Source organism: Salmo trutta, chromosome 14 (assembly GCF_901001165.1).
Source record: "Salmo trutta chromosome 14, fSalTru1.1, whole genome shotgun sequence".
In the NCBI taxonomy this organism is placed as follows: Eukaryota; Metazoa; Chordata; class Actinopteri; order Salmoniformes; family Salmonidae; genus Salmo; species Salmo trutta.
In genome coordinates this window covers 43,512,992-43,533,103 of record NC_042970.1, presented here as the reverse complement: position 1 = coordinate 43,533,103, position 20,112 = coordinate 43,512,992, and the positions used below count along the sequence as shown (strand labels likewise).

General features: G+C 44.3%; 1 protein-coding gene across 6 annotated transcripts in view; it reads right to left on the bottom strand.

The window, feature by feature from the left end:
* LOC115208132 (plasma membrane calcium-transporting ATPase 1) overlaps window positions 1-20,112 on the bottom strand; it is a 165,452-nt gene that overhangs the window by 4,923 nt on the left and 140,417 nt on the right. For 3 of the 6 annotated variants that reach the window (XM_029775963.1, XM_029775962.1, XM_029775965.1), the window contains one exon: window positions 9,694-9,876. In XM_029775963.1, the coding sequence (XP_029631823.1) occupies window positions 9,694-9,876 (183 nt within the window). Of the gene's footprint in view, window positions 1-4,661; window positions 4,873-9,693; window positions 9,877-20,112 lie in introns of all 6 variants that reach the window. The other 3 variants (XM_029775964.1, XM_029775966.1, XM_029775967.1) reach the window with 2 other exon arrangements.

The following is a 20,112-nucleotide window of genomic DNA, read 5'->3' as shown; positions in this document are numbered from 1 at the left end:
TCAGCCTTCTCCTGTACTCCCTGTTCACCCATGACGGCGTGGCCATGCACACCTCCAACTCAATCATCAAGTTTGCAGACGACACTACAGTGGTAGGCTTGATTACCAACAACGATTAGACGGCCTACAGGGCCATCAGACTGTTAAACAGCCATCACTAACATTGAGTGGCTGCTGCCAACATACTGACTCAAATCTCTAGCCAGTTTAATAATAAAAAATTTGATGTAATAAATGTATCACTAGTTACTTTAAACAATGCCACTTTATATCATGTTTACATACCCTACATTACTCATCTCATATGTATATACTGTACTCTATACCATCTACTGCATCTTGCCTATGCCGTTCGGCCATCGCTCATCCATATATTTATATGTACATATTCTTATTCATTCCTTTACACTTGTGTGTATAAAGTAGTTGTTGTGAAATTGTTCGATTACTTGTTAGATATTACTGCATGGTCGGAACTAGAAGCACAAGCATTTCACTACACTCGCATTAACATCTGCTAACCATGTGTATGTGACCAATAAAAGTTGATTTGATTTTACGTACCATACGGTCAAGCTGCTCCCACAACAGCTCAATAGGGTTGAGATCCAGTGACTGTGCTGGCCACTCCATAATAGACAGAATACCAGCTGACTGGTTCTTCCCTAAATAGTTCTTGCATAGTTTGGAGCTGTGCTTTGGGTCATTGTCCTGTTGTAGGAGGAAATTGGCTCCAATTAAGCGCCGTCCACAGAGTATGGCATGGTGTTGCAAAATGGAGTGATAGCCTTCCTTCTTCAAGATCCCTTTTACTCTGTACAAATCTCCCACTTTACCACTACCAAAGCACCCCCAGACCATCACATTGCCTCCACCATGCTTGACAGATGGAGTCAAGCACTCCTCCGGCATCTTTTAATTTTTTCTGCGTCTCACGAATGTTCTTCTTTATGATCCGAACACCTCAAACTTAGATTTGTCTGTCCATAACACATTTAACCAATCTTCCTCTGTCCAGTGTCTGTGTTCTTTTGCCCATCTTAATCCTTTATTTTTATTGGTCAGTCTGAGATATTGCTTTTTCTTTACAACTCTGCCTAGAAGGCAGATTTAATGAAGCTGCCAGTTGAGGACTTGAGAGGCGTCTGTTTCTCAAACTAGACACTCTAATGTACTTGTTCTCTTGCTCAGTTGTGCACCGGGGCCTCCCACTCTGTCTATTCTGGTTAGGGCCAGTTTGCTCTGTTCTGTGAAGGGAGTAGTACACAGCGTTGTACGAGATCTTCTGCCTTTTAAAATGATAAACTTGGATTAGCTAACAACGTGCCATTGGAACACAGGAGTGATGGTTGCTGATAATGGGCCTCTGTACGCCCATGTAGATATTCCATTTCCATTTTTTTTTTTTTTTTTTTAAATCTGCCGTTTCCAGCTACAATAGTCATTTACAACATTAATAATGTCTACACTGTATTTCTGATCAATTTGATGTTATTTTAATGGACAAAAAAAAGTGATTTTCTTTCAAAAACAAGGACATTTCTAAGTGACCCCAAACTTTTGAATGGTAGTATGTGTGTGAGAGAGAAAGAAAGAAGAAAAAATGAAAAAGGGTCATATCCAATCATTTCCATTTCCACAGCATTCTCTGGCATGATGTGGCTGACTATGACGAGAAATGAGCTCCACTTTGGTGGACTGTATGTGGACCTCATCTCTACAGACTATCCAATCAGCATCCAACCTCTGTGATGATTCTTGATATTTACATTCTTATTTCAGGCAGACTTCTCTGGCTATGTGTGTATGTGTTTGTTTAAGAGAGCATTGTGATGTCGAACAAAAGATATTTCCATTGCTCTATTTCCGTGCCGGGAAGAAAATAGTCACACACACACGTATGCACGCACGGACACACACAAATAAACATGGTAAAACAAGGATGAAAACTACTGGTCTGTTATTGTTACCCTGCAGTCACTAAGGAGAGAGTCTTGGGAGAAGAGAGGGAGACAGAGGAGTAGAAAGAGACATAAGAGTGGGAGAGGATGGAAACATACAGCAGAGCGAGAGAAGCAAAAGATGAAGGAGTGCAACATGGGAAATAGTATCACAGAAAACAGAGTGAAAGACAAATAAGAAAAATAGTAAAAGGTTTGGGAATCAGGGCCTACAGCAATTGGATCAGAAAGCGAAAGGAGAAAAGGTCATGGGTGAAAAAAAGAAGTCATCATGTTAAACGACCATCATACAGCAGCTCTAAATGTGTGCATAGATTGGGGATAGGGGTCAGGGGTGAAAGGTAAAAGGTGACAGCTTGACTCAACACTCCATGAGCCTTAAAGCTGATACAAATTCCTATGAGCTACTTCAATTCCACTTTGTATTCTCAGTCTTACATGACCTATTTAATATATTTAGATATTTTCCACACTGTACTCTTCAGTCCTAATCATCTTTTCTTCCTTTAATCATATTCACACGTTTTCCAGAGACTTTAGTTCAATTTGCAAATCCGTTACCTGCACCACCTCTTCCTTTGCTCCAGAACCTCAGTGTGTGACGAGTGTCTCTGCAACCTTGCCTCTTAAGCCCAGGGCTTTAAGTCCTCTAATATGTGTGTGTGTGTGTCTACATTTGTGTGTAGTTCTCTAGGTTTCTAAGTCCTCTCATATCTATCTGATCTCTGCGTGCTTCTCGTGTGAGCGTGTTGGCGGTTGCGAAGATACACCAGTGTACCACAGGCATCCATCACCCTTTTTACATAACAAAATGTGGTAGAAATATATGGCTATCTTTCTTCCCCATGAATCTCTTTTAGTGAGAAAAAAGCAGAGTGAGATGCAGAGGCTGTCATGGAGGAAAAAGTCAGCTCTGGGGTTGCCAGCCAAGTCTTTAAAAAAAAAAATGTAATAAAACACACACTGAGTCATAAGTCCTCCCTGAATAGCGGACTGACAGGGAGAGGGAGGAGAGAGAGGGAAGAGAAGAAGAAGAAGACAGAAAGACGACAAGACGAGAGAGACTGAGAAAGCGAGATTGAGGGCAAGGGAGAAAGAAAGATGCATGTGAAGTAGAAAAACAAGAGGGCCTCATCCATACATATGAGTTAGGGGGCAACTGGAGAAGAGAGACAGGGCGTGAGAGAGAACGAGAGAAAGGGGGAAGGAGAGAGAAGGGAGTAGCTGCGGCATCTGTCAGCCATCTCCTTGCAGCCCTCTGAGGGTGTGAGGGTGTATGTGTGCGCGCGAGCGAGTGTGTGTGTGTGCATGCGTGCGTGCGAGAGAGTGTGTGTGCGCGTCTCTCTCAGTACTCTGTTGCTGGGCAGACGGCATGTGTGTATCTCTGAGGGGGAGAGGAAGTGCTGTGTCGTGGTGTGAGGAATGACGTCCCCCTTTTCTTCCCTCTCACCTCTCCATCCCTCCCCCTAGCAAAGGGCAAGGTCACCCCCCATCCCTCTGTCCCTCTCATCCGTACAGAGGAAGCTGACTATCATATCTCACACGACTTAGCTCATCTCTCTTACTAAAACAGTCCAACACCATCACCAGAACTAATGGACTCTCTATACACTAACCGCGCAGATGACTACATCACTTCTGACACAGAATCAATCACTCACACACTCATTCAGTCATACACGGACTTTCTCCTTTTCCACACATGTATCCTCAGGGCTAGACATGGAGATGGCTGAGCTATCAGCCCATGAACTGTGACCGTGGCTAGCCCTTTAAGATGCCCTACGTGTCTTTAGTAACAGTTGGAGAGAAGGTAGAAGATACATGCTTTCTGATATGTAGCCACTGGAAGTAGAAAACAGGAATCTGAAAAATACTAAACACTGCTCACGTAGACAGACAGACAGACAGACAGACAGACAGACAGACAGACAGACAGACAGACAGACAGACAGACAGACAGACAGACAGACAGACAGACAGACAGACAGATGTGCAGAGGCAGCTCAGGAAATGGAGTGATGCACAGTTATTAGAAAATGCAATTAACCCTTCGCTATTAACCCTCATGAGACCTCCTGGGCCCTGCCTCAGATAACAGCCTCTCAGATTAGGGCCTGCCTGCGGGATTTAACCTTTTCAGATTATACCCTGTGTGAGATTAGCCTGTCCAATTATCTCTCTACCGAGGCCGCTGTATTGCCGGACCGACCACAGCCAGGGAAATAAAATGGATGTCAGGATTCCAGATGCTAGGATTTTCAGAGTTAGGAGTGAGACATATTTGGCTCTTTGTACTTCCTGACAATTATTTTAGGTTGATCTCGTCTCACGGCGAGGTCTCACCTGGGTTAATACATGCAGATCATATTAGGAGTTTGGAGAACTCCAACCCCCAGGATGAACTGGGAAAGCCATAGGAAAGCCAGAGTGAACCAAGGAGAGCGTAAATAAAACAATGAGAGAGAAAGGGAACAAAACAGACACAGAACAAGAGAAAGATAGAAAGACAATCATAGAGAGGAAGTTGTCAGCAGGCATCGGCAGGCTGTGGATGAGGTAATGACGGCATGTCAGCAATTCAATCAAGAAATCAAACAGTCAGTCATGCAGCATTCTGACTGGAGGAGAGGGGAGGAGGAGGCGGCAGAGAAAAGATAGCTTGTTGTTAAGGGGCCGCCATCGCAACCGCTCACTCACTGCCTGCAGTGGAGGGGGAAGCAGCGGCGGCGGCTGCAGGAAGGGGCGGGGCCCCGGCAGAGTTGGCAGACAGGGAGGAAGAGGAAAGCCCTACGTGGGTGGGGCTAGAGACAGTTTTGGCGTCGTTGTGCTGGCTGACCACAGAGGGCTGGCGTCTCAACGCCCCCGGGACCGGAGCCTGACCCGTCTGGAACGTATAGACCACGTCCATCTGCAAACAACAGCCCACAGCATAGTCACAAGAAACAGAGACATAGGGAGAGAAAGAAAGAGAGAAGGGGGCAAGGAGAGAGGGAGAGATAGAGATAGAAAGAAGGGAGAGAAAAAAAGAGGGAGGAAGGGAAAGATAGCAGAAAGAAACATTGCATGGGCAGAGCAGACAGTGGTTATTGTAAAAATTTAGAAAATCCCTAAATCGTTAGTTGGAAGGGACAGAACGGGGGATTGGAGAGATGGAGGAAGAGGACTGGAAGGCCTGCCACTGAATGAAAGGGGTAATATTATTTTGTGACAGAGGAAAAAGGCTGAGGGTACTGGTAGGCGCGAGGGAGGGAAACAAACGAAGACGGCAGAGAGTGTTCCTACAGGTCACTGATAAGTTTGCTGCGAAGTCGTCCTCCTCTTGCCAATTATGTCCTGGTTGTGTTTGACTAACCAGCCGTGCTGACACACATACCACCTCACCACACAGCCCACCAGGATTAGACAGAGGGAAGGGAGGGGAGTCAGAGGGGGAGATAAGGACCTAATTACCTCACTGCCTCTCTCCATCACCCCCCCCCCACCCCCCCACACACACACCTTTCTCCCATCCTCCTATCCTCCCTCCCCAGGAGAAAGAGAAATGCTCGACTGCATCTCTTCTCAGCACTTCCTTTATCAGTGTGATGGAGGGAGAAAGGGAGGATGGAGAGAGGACGGGAAGAGGGTGGTAAATAGGGAAATTGAACCGAGGAAGTGGAACGTCGGAATGGGAATTAGAATCCGTCTCGAACGACACAGAAACCAACTTGGAAGGAACTAATAAGAACGGTCAATTATAGCGTCGTGTCCCAGTAAATGAGGAACATTTGTCAACAGTAAAATACGTTATTTAGTTCTAAATCTATACACATACGATTAAATACCTCAAACACAATATAAAAAGACAAAACATATTTATTTATTATTCTGGTCAACCGTATTGAGAGTCTTTCCATCATAAACAAATGACAGTTAATGGACAATAGCAGAGGGAGAGAGAGGGCTAAAGAAGGATGAGAAGAGAGAGATCAACCAATTCAAGAAGAGAGAAAGATTCAGAAAAAAATGTGCGACAAAGAGTTGCATATTTCAGTTGAAGAAGAGGGTAGAAGGTTAGTCAGTTACAGGGTGCACAAACGGTATAGGCTTCTGGAGTGCGTGTGTGTGAGAGAGAGAGAGAGACCGAGAAAGAAAAAAGAGAGTAAGTGAGAGTGAGAGTGTGAGAGAGAGAGAGAGTGTGAGAGAGTGAGAGAGAGAGAGTGAGAGTGAGAGTGAGAGTGAGAGTGAGAGAGAGAGAGAGAGAGAGAAATAGACACTAGAGAGATAGGACTGGAGTCTTCCACAGCCCTGTAGATAACGGAACCGTTAAAAGGAAGAACGTTAAAGCAACCCACCTCCCTCTCTCCGCACCCCCAACGGCAGACTGAGAAAGCCTGAACTCTTTTTGACCCACTGTACGAGAGGGACGTATACGTTTACATCCAAACACCACAACAAGCTAATCACCCTTCGCCCACTCTACAGGGGTTTTGGTGCAGGTGTGTTGTTTCAGCATTGTTTCAGCGTTAGCAAAGGCTAATGAAGCCCATAGGGACACAGAATAGCCTCTGGACATGCTAGCGCTACGATTGCCTATAGCTCACTCCTGTAGGAGGGGAGAGCAGCACTGCCGAACCAAAGCTCGCCTTCTGGAAATGTCTCCATAGGCCCACTTTATTGTAGCGCCACGGCCTAAGAATCCCGCTCACGCGCCGAAGAAAGGACCCAACTTGGCTGATGCATCGTCGGGGACAATGGGACATTCTAAAACACATGGAGAGAGAGGAGGAGGTATTCTAAAAGGGAACACCTACACCTTTTAGGTTTGTTTTCGGAAAACAACGAGAAAATGAACCATGACACTCTCTACTGTTAGTTCTAAATGTTTCAAAGAACAAAAGCATTGTGTTTGGGACAAATCATTCAATAAACCCTAAAACCTCAACTAAATCTTGTCATGAACAATGTGGAAATTGAGCAAGTTGAGGAGACTAAACTGCTTGGAGTAACCCCGGATTATAAAAAATTGTCATGATCAAAACGTATTGATGCAACAGTAGCAAAGGTGGGGAGAGGTCTGTCCATAATAAAGCGCTGCTTCGCTTTCGAAACATCACCATCAACAAGGCAGATCCAACAGGCCCTAGTTTTGTTGAAGACAGACTACTGTCCATTCGTTTGGTCAGGTACAATTGGCCAAGAACAGTGCAGCATGGCTGGCCCTTAAATGTACATGTAAAGCTAACAATAATATGCATGTAAATCTCTCCTGGCTCAAAGTAGAGGAGAGATTGACTTCATCACTACTTGTATTGACATGTTGAACGCACCGAGCTGTCCGTTTAAACTACTAGCACACAGTTTGGACACCCATGCACACCCCCAGAAGACATGCCACCAGAGGTCTCTTCACAGTCCCCAAATCCAGAACAGTCTATGGGTGGGTGCACAGTACTACATAGAGCCATGACTACATGGAACTCTATTCCAAATTAATTAACTGATGCAAGCAGTAAAATCAGAAGGAAAAAAAAGATAAAAATACACCTTATGGAGCAGCGGGGACTGTGAAGAGACACACACACACACATTGCATTTTGTATTGGAGATATGTGACAGTAGAGTAGTGGCCTGAGGGCACACACTTAATGTGTTGTGAAATGTATTGTAACATTTTTAATTATATATAACTGCCTTAATTTGGCTGGACCCCAGGAAGAGTAGCTGTGAAATCTGGTGGGCATGGGAGTGGTGCCATCTCTACTGCACTGTGTGTGTGTGTGTGTGTGTGTGTGTGTGTGTGTGTGTGTGTGTGGAGACAATGGAACTCGGCTTCCTCTCCATCAGTCTTGCCACTCGGATTTCTTTGAGCAGTGGTGGCGCATGCAACAAATTTCCCGCAATTCTACATATTCTGCCATGGAACCAAGATAAAATTCTGCAGTTTGAAAGCTAGTTTCTTACAATTCTGCACATTTGGCCATGGCCTTTTTTTTTTACCATCCATGTGCCTCAAATATGAAAGTGCCCCATTCCATGACATTTTGGGGAATTTCAGATTCTCCCTGACTGTGTAGGTTTTATTCTGGAGGTTGTTAGTTCTCAAAGATGATCTTATAAATATATAGATCCATTATCTTTTCTACATACTTTATATCTGGTCGTAGTCATTTAAAATTACACTGAAACTGTTTTACCATCACAAAATGTATTAAATGCAACACAAACACATGTAAAAAGTTTGGACTTTTCTATGTATGTGACCACCCCAGGGGTGTATATGTGTCTCCTTCCTATACACCCACAGAGGAGACCTTGTGGAGTCCCCTGGCAGTTAAAGGGTGTGTGTGTGTCCCACTACATAAGGCAATTGGAGGCCTGGTGAAAAGCTCTATTTGAACACAGTCTCTAAATATAAGCTAGCCAATGGTGTGTGAGTGCGCAACAGGCAGTAAGTGTGTTTCTGCTCCCCATCTCCCATCACAGTAAGTCTCTTCAACCCCAAGGCTGTGTACACCGAGACAGTGAAACAGAGTTGGAGAGAGAAAGAAAGCGAGAGAGGGAGCGAGCGAAACAATCCTTTGTAGCAGCAACAGCACTATTAGTATGATCCTGAGAGTCATCCATTATAACTCTCCATCAGGTTATATAGAGATATGTCTAGTTGTGTTGGTGGGTTGTGACTATCGCTACAGGCAGGCCTCCAGTGTGTCTGAGTCACAAGTGACTAGGTAGGGTTTCCACTACCCCACCCAAGGGCCCAGAGCTACTGATACCTTACATCCCAGGGCCCATATTTACAAAGTGTCTCAGAGGAGTGCTGATGTAGGATCAGCTCCCCTCTATCCATATAATCATATTCATTGTGATCGAAAAGGCATAACTGATCCGAGATCAGCTACTACCCTGCAACACTTGATACATACAGCCCCCTGGTATCTGATCTCCTCCTGATATTACCCATATCTGGATCCTGACTCCCACTAGGGATCACTTAGTTAGAGAGCTATCCAGCTAAGGGGTGACAAGTTACAGACAGTAGAGACAGAGGTGGCATTGTGACAGGAAATCAAAGCCCAGCCATCAGACTCTTTGTCACAGTCCCATTGTCAGTCTGTCTCCCTCAGACGACAACACACACCTGTCTTTCTTCACAGGAGGCAGCAGCAAAATACATCCCAGAGAAAAACTCTTACTTAAACGCGTAACTTTCAGAGAGACTTCGAACTAGCCTGGGTATCAGTCTGTTTAGCTAGCATTCCACGCCTTGTACTCTGTGTCACTGCGAAATCTTTGGCACTAATTTAGAACGACTGAATTAAAAAAAGGAGGCTGAAACAACCATATAATACCAGCACAACAGTAATCAAAACAGTCACGGTGAAGAAATAGGTTGTCATAGTCTTCACTTCGGAGAACAGACAGCAGGTTAAAGCTCCTCACAACAGGGAGGACAAGGGGGAAGAATATCCCTCTCATCACAACGCAGGGCTTCTGTAGCTCTTCTCGGTCTTTACCTGTGAACGCTGGCGAGGGGAGAGACGGGAGAAAGGGGAGGGAGAGAGGTGGGGGAGAGAGGGAGGGGAGTATCCAATCCTGTCAAAACCCTTAAAGATGGTCTTCTCTCTTCTTCTCCTCCTCCTATACCTGTGGAACCCCTGGAGGGGACTGGAAGGAAAAGAGGGAGATAGAGAGGGGGGCTGCTAAAGCGAGAGCAGGGGATGGTAGTTGAGGTCCCCCTGGTGCGTACCTGAGTCTGGATGCGGTTGAGTCCCCTGAACCAGAGGACCTGTCCCCTACGGAGCTCCATCTCAGCATGGTCGATCTCATCATCCCCCTCGTTCATCTCGTTTTCGGGAACATCCTCCTTATGGGTGCCGTGGCCAGCCTCCTTCAGGAACTTCAGGCGGTGGGTGGGGATGGCTGTGATCAGCTGGAGGAGAGAGGAAGAGAGAATGTTTGAATAAACATGTATCTCACTCAGCACAGTAGGAGTAGTTATACACCCTGTAATAATGCTGTGTGATTGTATTGGGGAACGGTCGAGATCATCTGGGAAGAAAGAGAGCAGTGCACATGAGATCAGGCAATTTGGTGCATTAACATTCAGAGCAAAATAAAGTGCATTCAGAAAGCATTCACACTCCTTGACTTTTTCAGGAGAATAAAAATGTGCTTAACAAGTACCATAATACGCTGCATGGACTCACTCTGTGTGCAATAATAGCGTTTAACATTATTTTGATATGACTGCACCATTTCTGTACCCCACACATACAATTATCTGTAAGGTCCCTAAGTCGAGCAGTGAATTTCAAGCACAAATTCAACCACGAAAACCTGGGAGATTTTCCTATGGTTCGCAAAGAAGGGCATCTATTGGTAGATGGGTATAAAAAAAGCAGACATTGAATATCCCTTTGAGCATGGTGCACTTATTAATTTTACACTTTGGATGGTGTATCAATACACCCAGTCACGACAAAGACACAGGTACCCTTCCTAAATCAGTTGCCAGTGAGGACGGAAACCACTCAAGGATTTCCCCATGAGGAAAATGGTGACTTTAAAACAGTTAGAGTTAAATGGCTGAGATAACTGAGGATGGCTCAACATCATTGTAGTTTACTCCACAATACTAAAATAAATGACAGAGTGCAAAGAAGGAAGCCTGTACAGAATACAAATATTCCAAAACATGCATCCTGTTTGCAATAAGGCAGTAAATTAAAACTGCAAAATATGTGGCAAAGAAATGTACTTTATGTTCTAAATGCAAAGTGTAATGTTTGGGCCAAATCCAACAACTGTCACGACTTCCGCCGAAGTCGGTCCCTCTCCTTGTTCGGGCGGCGTTCGGCGGTCGACGTCACCGGTCTTCTAGCCATCGCCGCACCACCTTTCATTTTCCATTTGTTTTGTCTTGTTTTCCCGCACACCTGGTTCACATTCCCTCATCGGGCTAAATGTATATTACCCTCTGTTTCCCCCATGTCTGTGTGTGGAATTGTTCTTTGTGTAGGGTGTTATGCTACAGGCTGGCTTGCGCTAGGTTTGTTTGTTTTGTTTAATCCGGTTCATGTTACCGTGGTTGTGCTTTGTGCTGCCTCGCCTGTGCCTTTGGGCCAGGGTGTATATTAAAGTTCTCCTGTTATCACCCATCTCTGCTCTCCTGCGCCTGACTTCCCGGCAACCAGTCACTCACCCCGTTACAACAACACACCACTGAGTACTGGTGATGGCTGCATCATGTTATGGGTAAAGCTTGTAATCGGCAAGGACTAGGGAGTTTTTGAGGATAAAAAGAAACGGAATGGAGCTAAGCACAGGCAAAATCCAAGAGGAAAACCTGGTTCAGTCTGCTTTCCAACAGACACTGGGAAACAAATTCACCTTTCAGCAGGACAATAATCTAAAACACAAGGTCAAATATACACTGGAGTTGCTTACCAAGATGACGTTGAATGTTCCCGAGTGGCCTAGTTACAGTTTTGTCTTAAATCGGCTTGAAGATCTATGGCAAGACTTGAAAATGGCTGTCTAGCAATGATCAACAACCAACTTGACAGTTTTGTTTAATAAAGAATAAATGTGCAAATATTGTACAATCCAGGTGTGCAAAGCTGTTAGACTTACCCAGAAAAACTCACAGCTGAAATCGCTGCCAAAAGGTGATTCTAACATGCATTGACTTAGGGAATTGAATACTTATCTAATCAAGATATTAGTTTTATTTTACATTTATTTAAACAAATATTAATAATTTTTCTTCCACTTTGACAGAGTATTTTAGGTAGATCGTTGAACAAAAATGACAAATCAATTTTAATCCCACTTAGTAACACAACCAAACGTGGAAAAAGTCAAGGGGTGTGAATACTTTCTGAAGGCACTGTATATACACTCCCGTATGTATTTATTTGGACAGTGACGCTAAAACTCTTAATGTCTCTATAGTCCACCATTTTAGATTTGAGATCAAAAGTTGAGAATTTCACCTATTATTTGAGAGCATGTTTCACCGTTTAGAAATGAATGCACTTTAATCTAGTCCTCCCCTTTTGAAAGTGCATTACATTTAGTCAAAAGTGTGCATTGGAGTCAAAATGGTCCATGCCCCAATGATTTGGGGAGGGGAGTCACCTTTATTGTAGATAATATAATATGTTTCTGAACACATCTACATGAATGGATAATCATGCATGGATTGTGAATAATGATGAGTGAGAACATTTCAGATGCACACAGATCATGCCCCCAAAACCTCTCACCTAGGGCTGTTGCGGTGACCATATTACCGCCACACTGGCAGTCATGAGTCAGGATCGCAGTAAAATTCCACGTGGCCGTTGAGTCACGGTAATCTCCTCTTATGCACATGCACGTTAGTAGTACCCAACTCGCTAACAATCGTCAGGTCACTAACGGCCTGGCACTCAGGGCTCTATTGTCCCTCTAACCACTGTCCCTCTAACCTCTAACCAAAAACATAAAAACTGTTTTAACATCTTTGGTTTATAACTGGTAGCCTAAATTAAACAAATTCAGAGTGAGCCTAAAATTAGGCCTAGTGTGAATTTGTATTTGATTTTGAATAGACTAGTAACAGGGCATTTTTATATTTCAATAAATAATAAGCTGACACATTAACTTTAACTACAGGATATCTCCTTCATTCCTTTCTCAAGCGCGCAGAAGAGGGTCTGTCAACAGTTTAATGTTTAGTTGTGAAAACATGTTACTATTGATGTTCCCGGATAGACTTCACTTAGTTTCCCAAATGAAGCACTGGGTAGCTGCAGGAACAGGGTTGGAGAGCCCCAGAGTTTGGGCGGAATATCACCTGTTGTTGGTGAGAGGCTGCATGCTCCTCAAAAGAGTGGTTGATGCATGAAGTGAAATAACCGGAAATAGCCTACCCAACACGAGTGAAAAATTAACCAGCAGGAAAGTGGCCTCCATTCGCTAATGGAGTGCATACTGATGACATGAATTTTTTCACCTGCCCCTGTTCCTGCCCATTTGACAATGGACCACTCTAAATCTAAACTAATTTGACCTATCAGCAAAGACCAGATTCAATTGAGAAGAGACTGATGAGTGAAAATATGACCACTTGGAGAACAGCATGTACAGCCTGAGGCAAGGAACAGAGTGCAAGCTTTTTTTGCAAATTTCTCAAATCAAATCAAACTTTAATTTGTCCCCTACGCCAAATACAACATGTGTAGACCTTACTGTGAAATGCTTACTTACAAGCCCTTAACCAACAGTGCAGTTCAAGAAAGAGTTAAGAAAATATTCTCAATAAACGAAAGTAAAAAAATAATAAAAGTAACAAAATAATGAGGCTATATACAGGGGGTACCGGTACCGAGTCAATGTGAGGGGGTACAGGTTAGTCGAGGTAATTTGCACATGTAGGTAGGGGTGAAGTGAGATAGATAGTAAACGGCGAGTAGCAGCAGTGTAAAAAACTAATTGGGGGGGGGGGGGGGGTAGAAGCTGTTAAGGAGCCTTTTGGTCCTAGACTTGGCGCTCTGGTACCGCTTGCCGTGCGGTAACAGAGAAAACAGTCTATGACTTGGGTGACTGGAGTCTTTGACAATTGTTTGGCCTTTCCTCTGACACCGCTTAGTGTATAGGTCCTGGATGGCAGGAAGCTTGGCCCCAGTGATGTACTGGGCCGTACACACTATCCTCTGTAGCGCCTTAGATGCCGAGCAGTTACCATACCAGGCGGTGATGCAACCCGTCAGGATGCTCTCAATGGTGCAGCTGTAGAACTTTGAGGATCTGGGGACCCATGCCAAATCTTTTCAGTCTCCTATGAAGGAAAAGGTGTTGTCATGCCCTCTTCACAACTGTCTTAGTGTGTTTGGACCATGAAAGTTCATAGGTGATGTGGACACCAAGGAACTTGAAACTCTCGACCAGCTCTACTACAACCCTGTCAATGTCAATGGGGGCCTGTTTGGACTGCCTTTTCCTGTAGTCCACGATCAGCTCCTTTGTCTTGCTCACATTGAAGGAGAGGTTGTTGTCCTGGCACCACACGGCCAGGTCTCTGACCTCCTCCCATAGGCTGTCTCATCGTTGTCGGTGATCAGGCATACCACTGTTGTGTTGTGAAACAAACTTAATGATGGTGTTGGAGTTGTGTTTGGCCACGCAGTCGTGGGTGAACAGGGAGTACAGGAGGGGACTAAGCACACACACATTTCTCCTATCAGCATCCAACCCAATACAATTTTGAATAGGCTTAGAAGTTCCTTTCAAAGAGATAGCCCGCTGAAATAAAATGGTGATTACATGCATCAATGACGGCATTTTTTCCCGTAACGAGGACAGTGTCTGAATTAATTTGTTGTGGCAGAGAGGAGGAGGTAGAACCCTTGAGGGATTTGACAGTTTTCCAGAATTTAGCCAGAAAATACAATCAAGGTCAATAAAATAAAGACTGTGTAAGAAAGCCTGTTCACTGAAGTTTTTAAAGTTTCTCTTTGTGATGACACAAGGCTTAGATTTTTGTATTCTCACATCTCTAACACAAACAACTGGGCAATGGTCACTAATGTCTTGTGCGAAGACACCAGTAGAAGACGGTAACATCAGAGTTGACTTTGAAGGATCTTTAGGGTTGGGCCGTGTAGGCTTAGTCACAAGCTGGGTTAGGTTTAGATCCTTATACATGTTTTTTTAGATTGTCTGAAGCCTGCATTTCCCAATCATAATTCAGGTCACCCAGGACAATAACTTCTAATTTGATATCATAAGGTGAATGCACCAATTTGTAAGTCGCTCTGGATAAGAGCGTCTGCTAAATGACTTAAATGTAAATGTAATTTCGTAAAAGAAGACAACAAACTAGTTAACTTCTCGAGCGCACAAAGGTTAGCCGAAGGAGGATGGTAGACTCCTATAACAGTTATGGATACATTTTTCCCCAGACAAAAGCTTAAAGATTGTAGCTCAAATATTTGGGCAAGGGAATTTTTTATTATTTTTTTTAATTTTTATTAAAATGGCCACTCCACCACCTCTACTCTGTCTGTCAGTTCTGAACACATAACCCTAAATATTAATATCAGTCCAGAATGTCCCCAGAGATCCAACTTTGTCAATACCAGAATGTCAGGAATAGCCCAGATCATTAATGTAATCCAGTTCAGGAGGTAAGCGCATGATCTTCCGATACATCAACCCAGGTCCTTTACAATTTTTTAAGTCACATGGAAACTCCAGCTCAAACAAGCTATGCTCAAAAGGCAGTTGCAGGCCCTGTCTGATGGTTGATATTGAAATAGTTGGTATGACTATAAGTTTGCATAGAACTGCACCATTTGGTCTATCCCCATTAGTAATAGAGACAGGAGAAGAAATTGGAGTTACTTTTCCAAGGTTAGCGCCATAGGGTCTGAGGCCGCAGCCAATGTCAATATGAGGAACTCTCAGAGTAACCAACGATGGAATGTTATAAACTGACTTACATGGACTTTGGTTGCTATTGTGCAACAGCCCAACCCCTCCACGTGATTTGAAAACCGAGGGGGTATTCAAGTTCATGGAATTCTCATTTGAACTAAAAGCACTGGGTGAGCAGACCACATACTCCTCTCTTGAGCTAACAATAGCAGAACTAAGAGGAGTTCAAACTAATGGGTACAAGATTACAACTGACAACACCCCCAACAGTACAAGGATAACGCTTAGAGAGGATGGGAGATATACGAGTGGGGCTTGGTATATCTCGGAGTCAATATCTTAATGCGGCGTTGAAATGTGAAGATCGGGTCCAGGCTCCGAGATGGTTTGGGTGGAGTACATCATCCCTGTAGAGCATCTTTTGTTTCCAAAAAATGTCAAAATTGTCAATAAAAGTTAGGCCATGTGAGTAACACTTTTAAACAGGTTAACATTCACAAGGCCGCATGGCCAGATGGATTACCAGGATGCATACTCACGAGCATACACTGACCAGCTGACAAATGTCTTTACTGACATTTTCAACCTCTCCCTGATACAGTCTGTAATACCTACATGTTTCAAGCAGACCACCATAGTCCTTGTGCCCAATAACGCCAAGGTAACCTGTCTAAATGAATATCGCCCCATAGCCCTCACATCTGTAGCCATGAAATGCTTTGAAGGGCTGGTCATGGCTCACATCAACACCATCTTCTCCGACACCCTGGACCCACTCCAATTTGCATACCGCCCCAACAGATCCACAGATGGGGCAATCTCTATTGCCCTTCACACTGCCCAACACCTATGTGAGAATGCTGTTCATTGACTACAGCTCAGCCTTCAACACCATAGTGCCCTCCAAGCTCATCATTAAACTAAGGGCCTTGGGACTGAACATCTCCCTCTGCAACTGGTTCCTGCACTTCCTTATGGGCCGGACCCAGGTGGTGAGGGTAGGCAACAACACATCCGCCACTGTGACCATCAACACGGGGGCCCCTCAGGGGTGTTTGCTTAGTCTCCTTCTGTACTCCCTGTTCACCCATAAATGTGTGGCTGTGTACAAATCCAACACCATCATTAAGTTTGCTGAAGACAACGGTGGCAGGCCTGATCACCGACGACCATGAGACAGTCCATAGGGAAGAGGTCAGAGACCTGTTAGTGTGGTGCGAGGACAACAACCTTGCACCACACAAAGGAGCTGATCATCGACTACAGGAAATGGAGGGCTGATCACGCCCCCATTTACATCGACGGGGCTGAGGTGGAGCTGGTCGAGAGCTTCAAGTTTCTCAGTGTCCTCATTCCTAAGGATCTATCATGGTTCACACACAACACTGTCGTCAAAGCACGACAATGCCTCTTCCCCCTAAAAGGTCTGAAATGATTTGTCATGGACCCTCAGATCCTCAAAAAGTTCTACAGCTGCACCATTGAGAGCATCTTGACCAGCAGCATCACAGCTTGGTATGGCAACTGCTTGGCATCTGACCGCAAGGCGCTACAGAGGGTACTGTGTACGGCTGGGGCCGTGCTCCCTGCCATCCAGGACCTCTATACCAGGCGGTGTCAGAGGAATACCCCAACAATTGTCAAAGACTCCAGCCACCCAAGTCATAGACTGTTCTCTCTGCTAACACAGAGCAAACGGCACCAAGTCTGAAACCAACAGAACCCTAAACAGCTTCACCCCCAAGTCATAAGACAGCTAAATAATTTGTTAAATAGTTAACCTAATAATTAACCGGACTATCTGCATTTACCCTTTTCGCACTAATTATATGTTCATACGTACCTCAACTACCTTGTAGCCCTGCACATCGACTCCGTACCCCATGTACAGTATATAGCTAAGTTATCGTTGCTCATTGTGTATTTATTATTAACCTTGTAGCCCTGCACATTGACTCCGTACCCCATGTACAGTACATAGCTAAGTTATCGTTACTCACTGTGTATTTATTATTTCTCCATTTTCTTTCTCTCTGCATTCTTGGGAAGGGTTTTCTACACCTGTTGTTTACGAAGCATGTAATGAATAGAATTTGATTTGAGTATACCATTAAAGAGCTCGGACTTGATAATAACACCTTGTCTGATCTAAATGTAATAGGTCCAATGGTTTCTCCTCCCATCATATTTCTTGGCAGGCTATCACATGCATTAATAATGTTTCATGTGAACTTACGCTGAGTGTACAATACATTCCTAATATTAGGTTGCACCCACTTTTGCCCTCAGAACAGCCTCAATTCATCAAGGCATGTACTCCACAAGGTGTCAAAAGCGTTCCACAGGGATGCTGGCCCATGTTGACTCCAATGCTTCCCACAGTTGTGTCAAGTTGGCTGGATGTCCTTTGGGTGGTGGAGCATTCTTGATACTGTTGAGCGTGAAAAACCCAGCAGCGATGCAGTTCTTGACACACAAACCGTTGTACCTGGCAGCTACTTCCATACCCTGTTCAAAGGGATTTAAATATTTTGTCTTGCCCACTCACCCTCTGAATGGCACACATACACAATCCATGTCTCAGTTTTCTCAAGGCTTAAAAATCATTCTTTAACCTGTCTCCTCCCATTCATCTACACTCAGTGAAGTGTATTTAACAAGTGACATCAATAAGGGATCATAGCTTTCACCTGAATTCACCTGGTCAGTCAATATCATGGAAAGAGCAGGTATTCCTAATGTTTTGTACACTCAGTGTATATCGGTTCAGTAACTCAATTAAATTAATGGTCTGAAATTCATTAAATTTAAAGCATTCCCTCCATTTCTCCCGGCAATAATGACACTTAATCGCAAGCATGGTCATTTCCCAGGCCCAGACTGGAGAAAGGGTTGTCCACAGAGAACATATTAAATTACTGTAATTCTATGGTGTTGTCAGCATAGAGATACATTGGCCTCCCGAGTGGCGCAGTGGTCTAAGGCACTGCATCGCAGTGCTAGCTGTGCCACTAGGGATTCTGGGTCGAGTCCAGGCTCAGTCGCAGCTGGCCGCGACCGGGAGACCCAAGGGGCGGAGTACAAATTGCTGAGGACAATTGGCCCAGCGTCGTCCGGGTTAGGGGAGGGTTTGGCCCGCAGGGATGTCCTTGTGCCATCGCGCATTAGCGACTCCTGTGGCGGGTCGGGCGCAGTGCACGCTGACACGGTTGCATGGTGTACGGTGTTTCCTCCGCCACATTGGTGCGGCTGGCTTCCAGGTTAAGTAGCTTTGTGGCTTAAGAAGCAGTGTGGCTTGGTTGGGTTGTGTTTCGGAGGACGCACTGCTATCGACCTTCGCCTCTCCCGAGTCCGTAGGGGAGTTGCAGCGATGAGACAAGACTAACTACCAATTGGATACCACGAAATTGGGGTAAAAAAATAAAGAAAAATACATTTCAATGACTATTTATATTGAATGGTTCTAGTTGCCAAGCAGTTTCCAGCCAGTTTGTCCTCATGTAACTGTTTTTAAGACATGGGTTGGTTAAGCAGAGAGATGACTCACCATCATGCCCCTGGACTGAACCCAACTGACTGAGGTTACATCCCAAATGGCACCCTATTCCCTAGTACACTACATATGGTAGGATTCCCCAAATGGTTTTATTTGGCCACCGAAGATTTCTGAGCAAAAACAAATGAATAAAATACAATCTTTTTTATTTTTGGACATAAAAGACTGTAAAAACACCAGGAAATCAGCTCCGGGTGATTTTAATTTAAGAAATCTGTTCCCAATTATTCCCATGCATAAAAGAGAGACACATGGATTGTATACAAATGTTAGCAAGAATTGAAGTTATGTTTTGTTCAAACAATATATCTGTGTGGGCTTCTTGCGCTTACTTTGCAGTCTACAAATTATTGAAGAAAAAAATAATTAAAATTGGTCTGCAGCTGAATCTAGTTCCCTGACATATGGAATAGAGTGCCATTTGGGACGCAGCCTAAAACAAACTGCAGTGTCAGTAAAAGGGTCTCAAACCTTCTTGCTGTATCATTCCTTAGGGTGGAGGTATAGATACTAAGGTAATGTGGTGCTGTGTTATGTTCTCTTGTCTGCATTTCAAACAAGGTACGCTTATGTAATAAGCCATGATGACTCAAATTCATTTAGTCACCTCTGAATGATTATGCTTTCAGACTCCCACACACAGACAAACATGTATGTGCATGCACGTACACATGCTGGAGGGCATCATCATATATGTAATATTATAAACTGGGTGATTCAAGCCCTGAATGCTGATTGGCTGACAACCGTGGTATATCAGACCGTATACCATGGGTATGACAAAACACTTATTTTTACTGCTCTAATTACGTTGGTAAACACACCTCTGGGGTTTGTGATATATGGCCAATATACCACGGCTAAGGGCTGTGTCCAGGCACTCCGAGTTGCGTTGTGCAAAGAATAGTCCTTAGCCGTGGTATATTGGCCATATACCACACCCCTTCGGGCCTTATTACTAAATTAGTGGATACAGGGAGACTTAAACCAGGTAGAACAAGCTAGTGTAACAGAGAGATCGCTCTCTCTGCCTCCTAACTGAATTCAGTGTGGGGAAGCTCGTCTTTGAGGGTACAGGCTCCTGTCTATAGACAGTATGAGATCTCTTTCTCTGTATATATGAGTATGTGGGTGTGTAGGTGTGAAGTGAGAAGAGCGTGTGTCTTTGAACGTGTGTGTGTGAGTTCA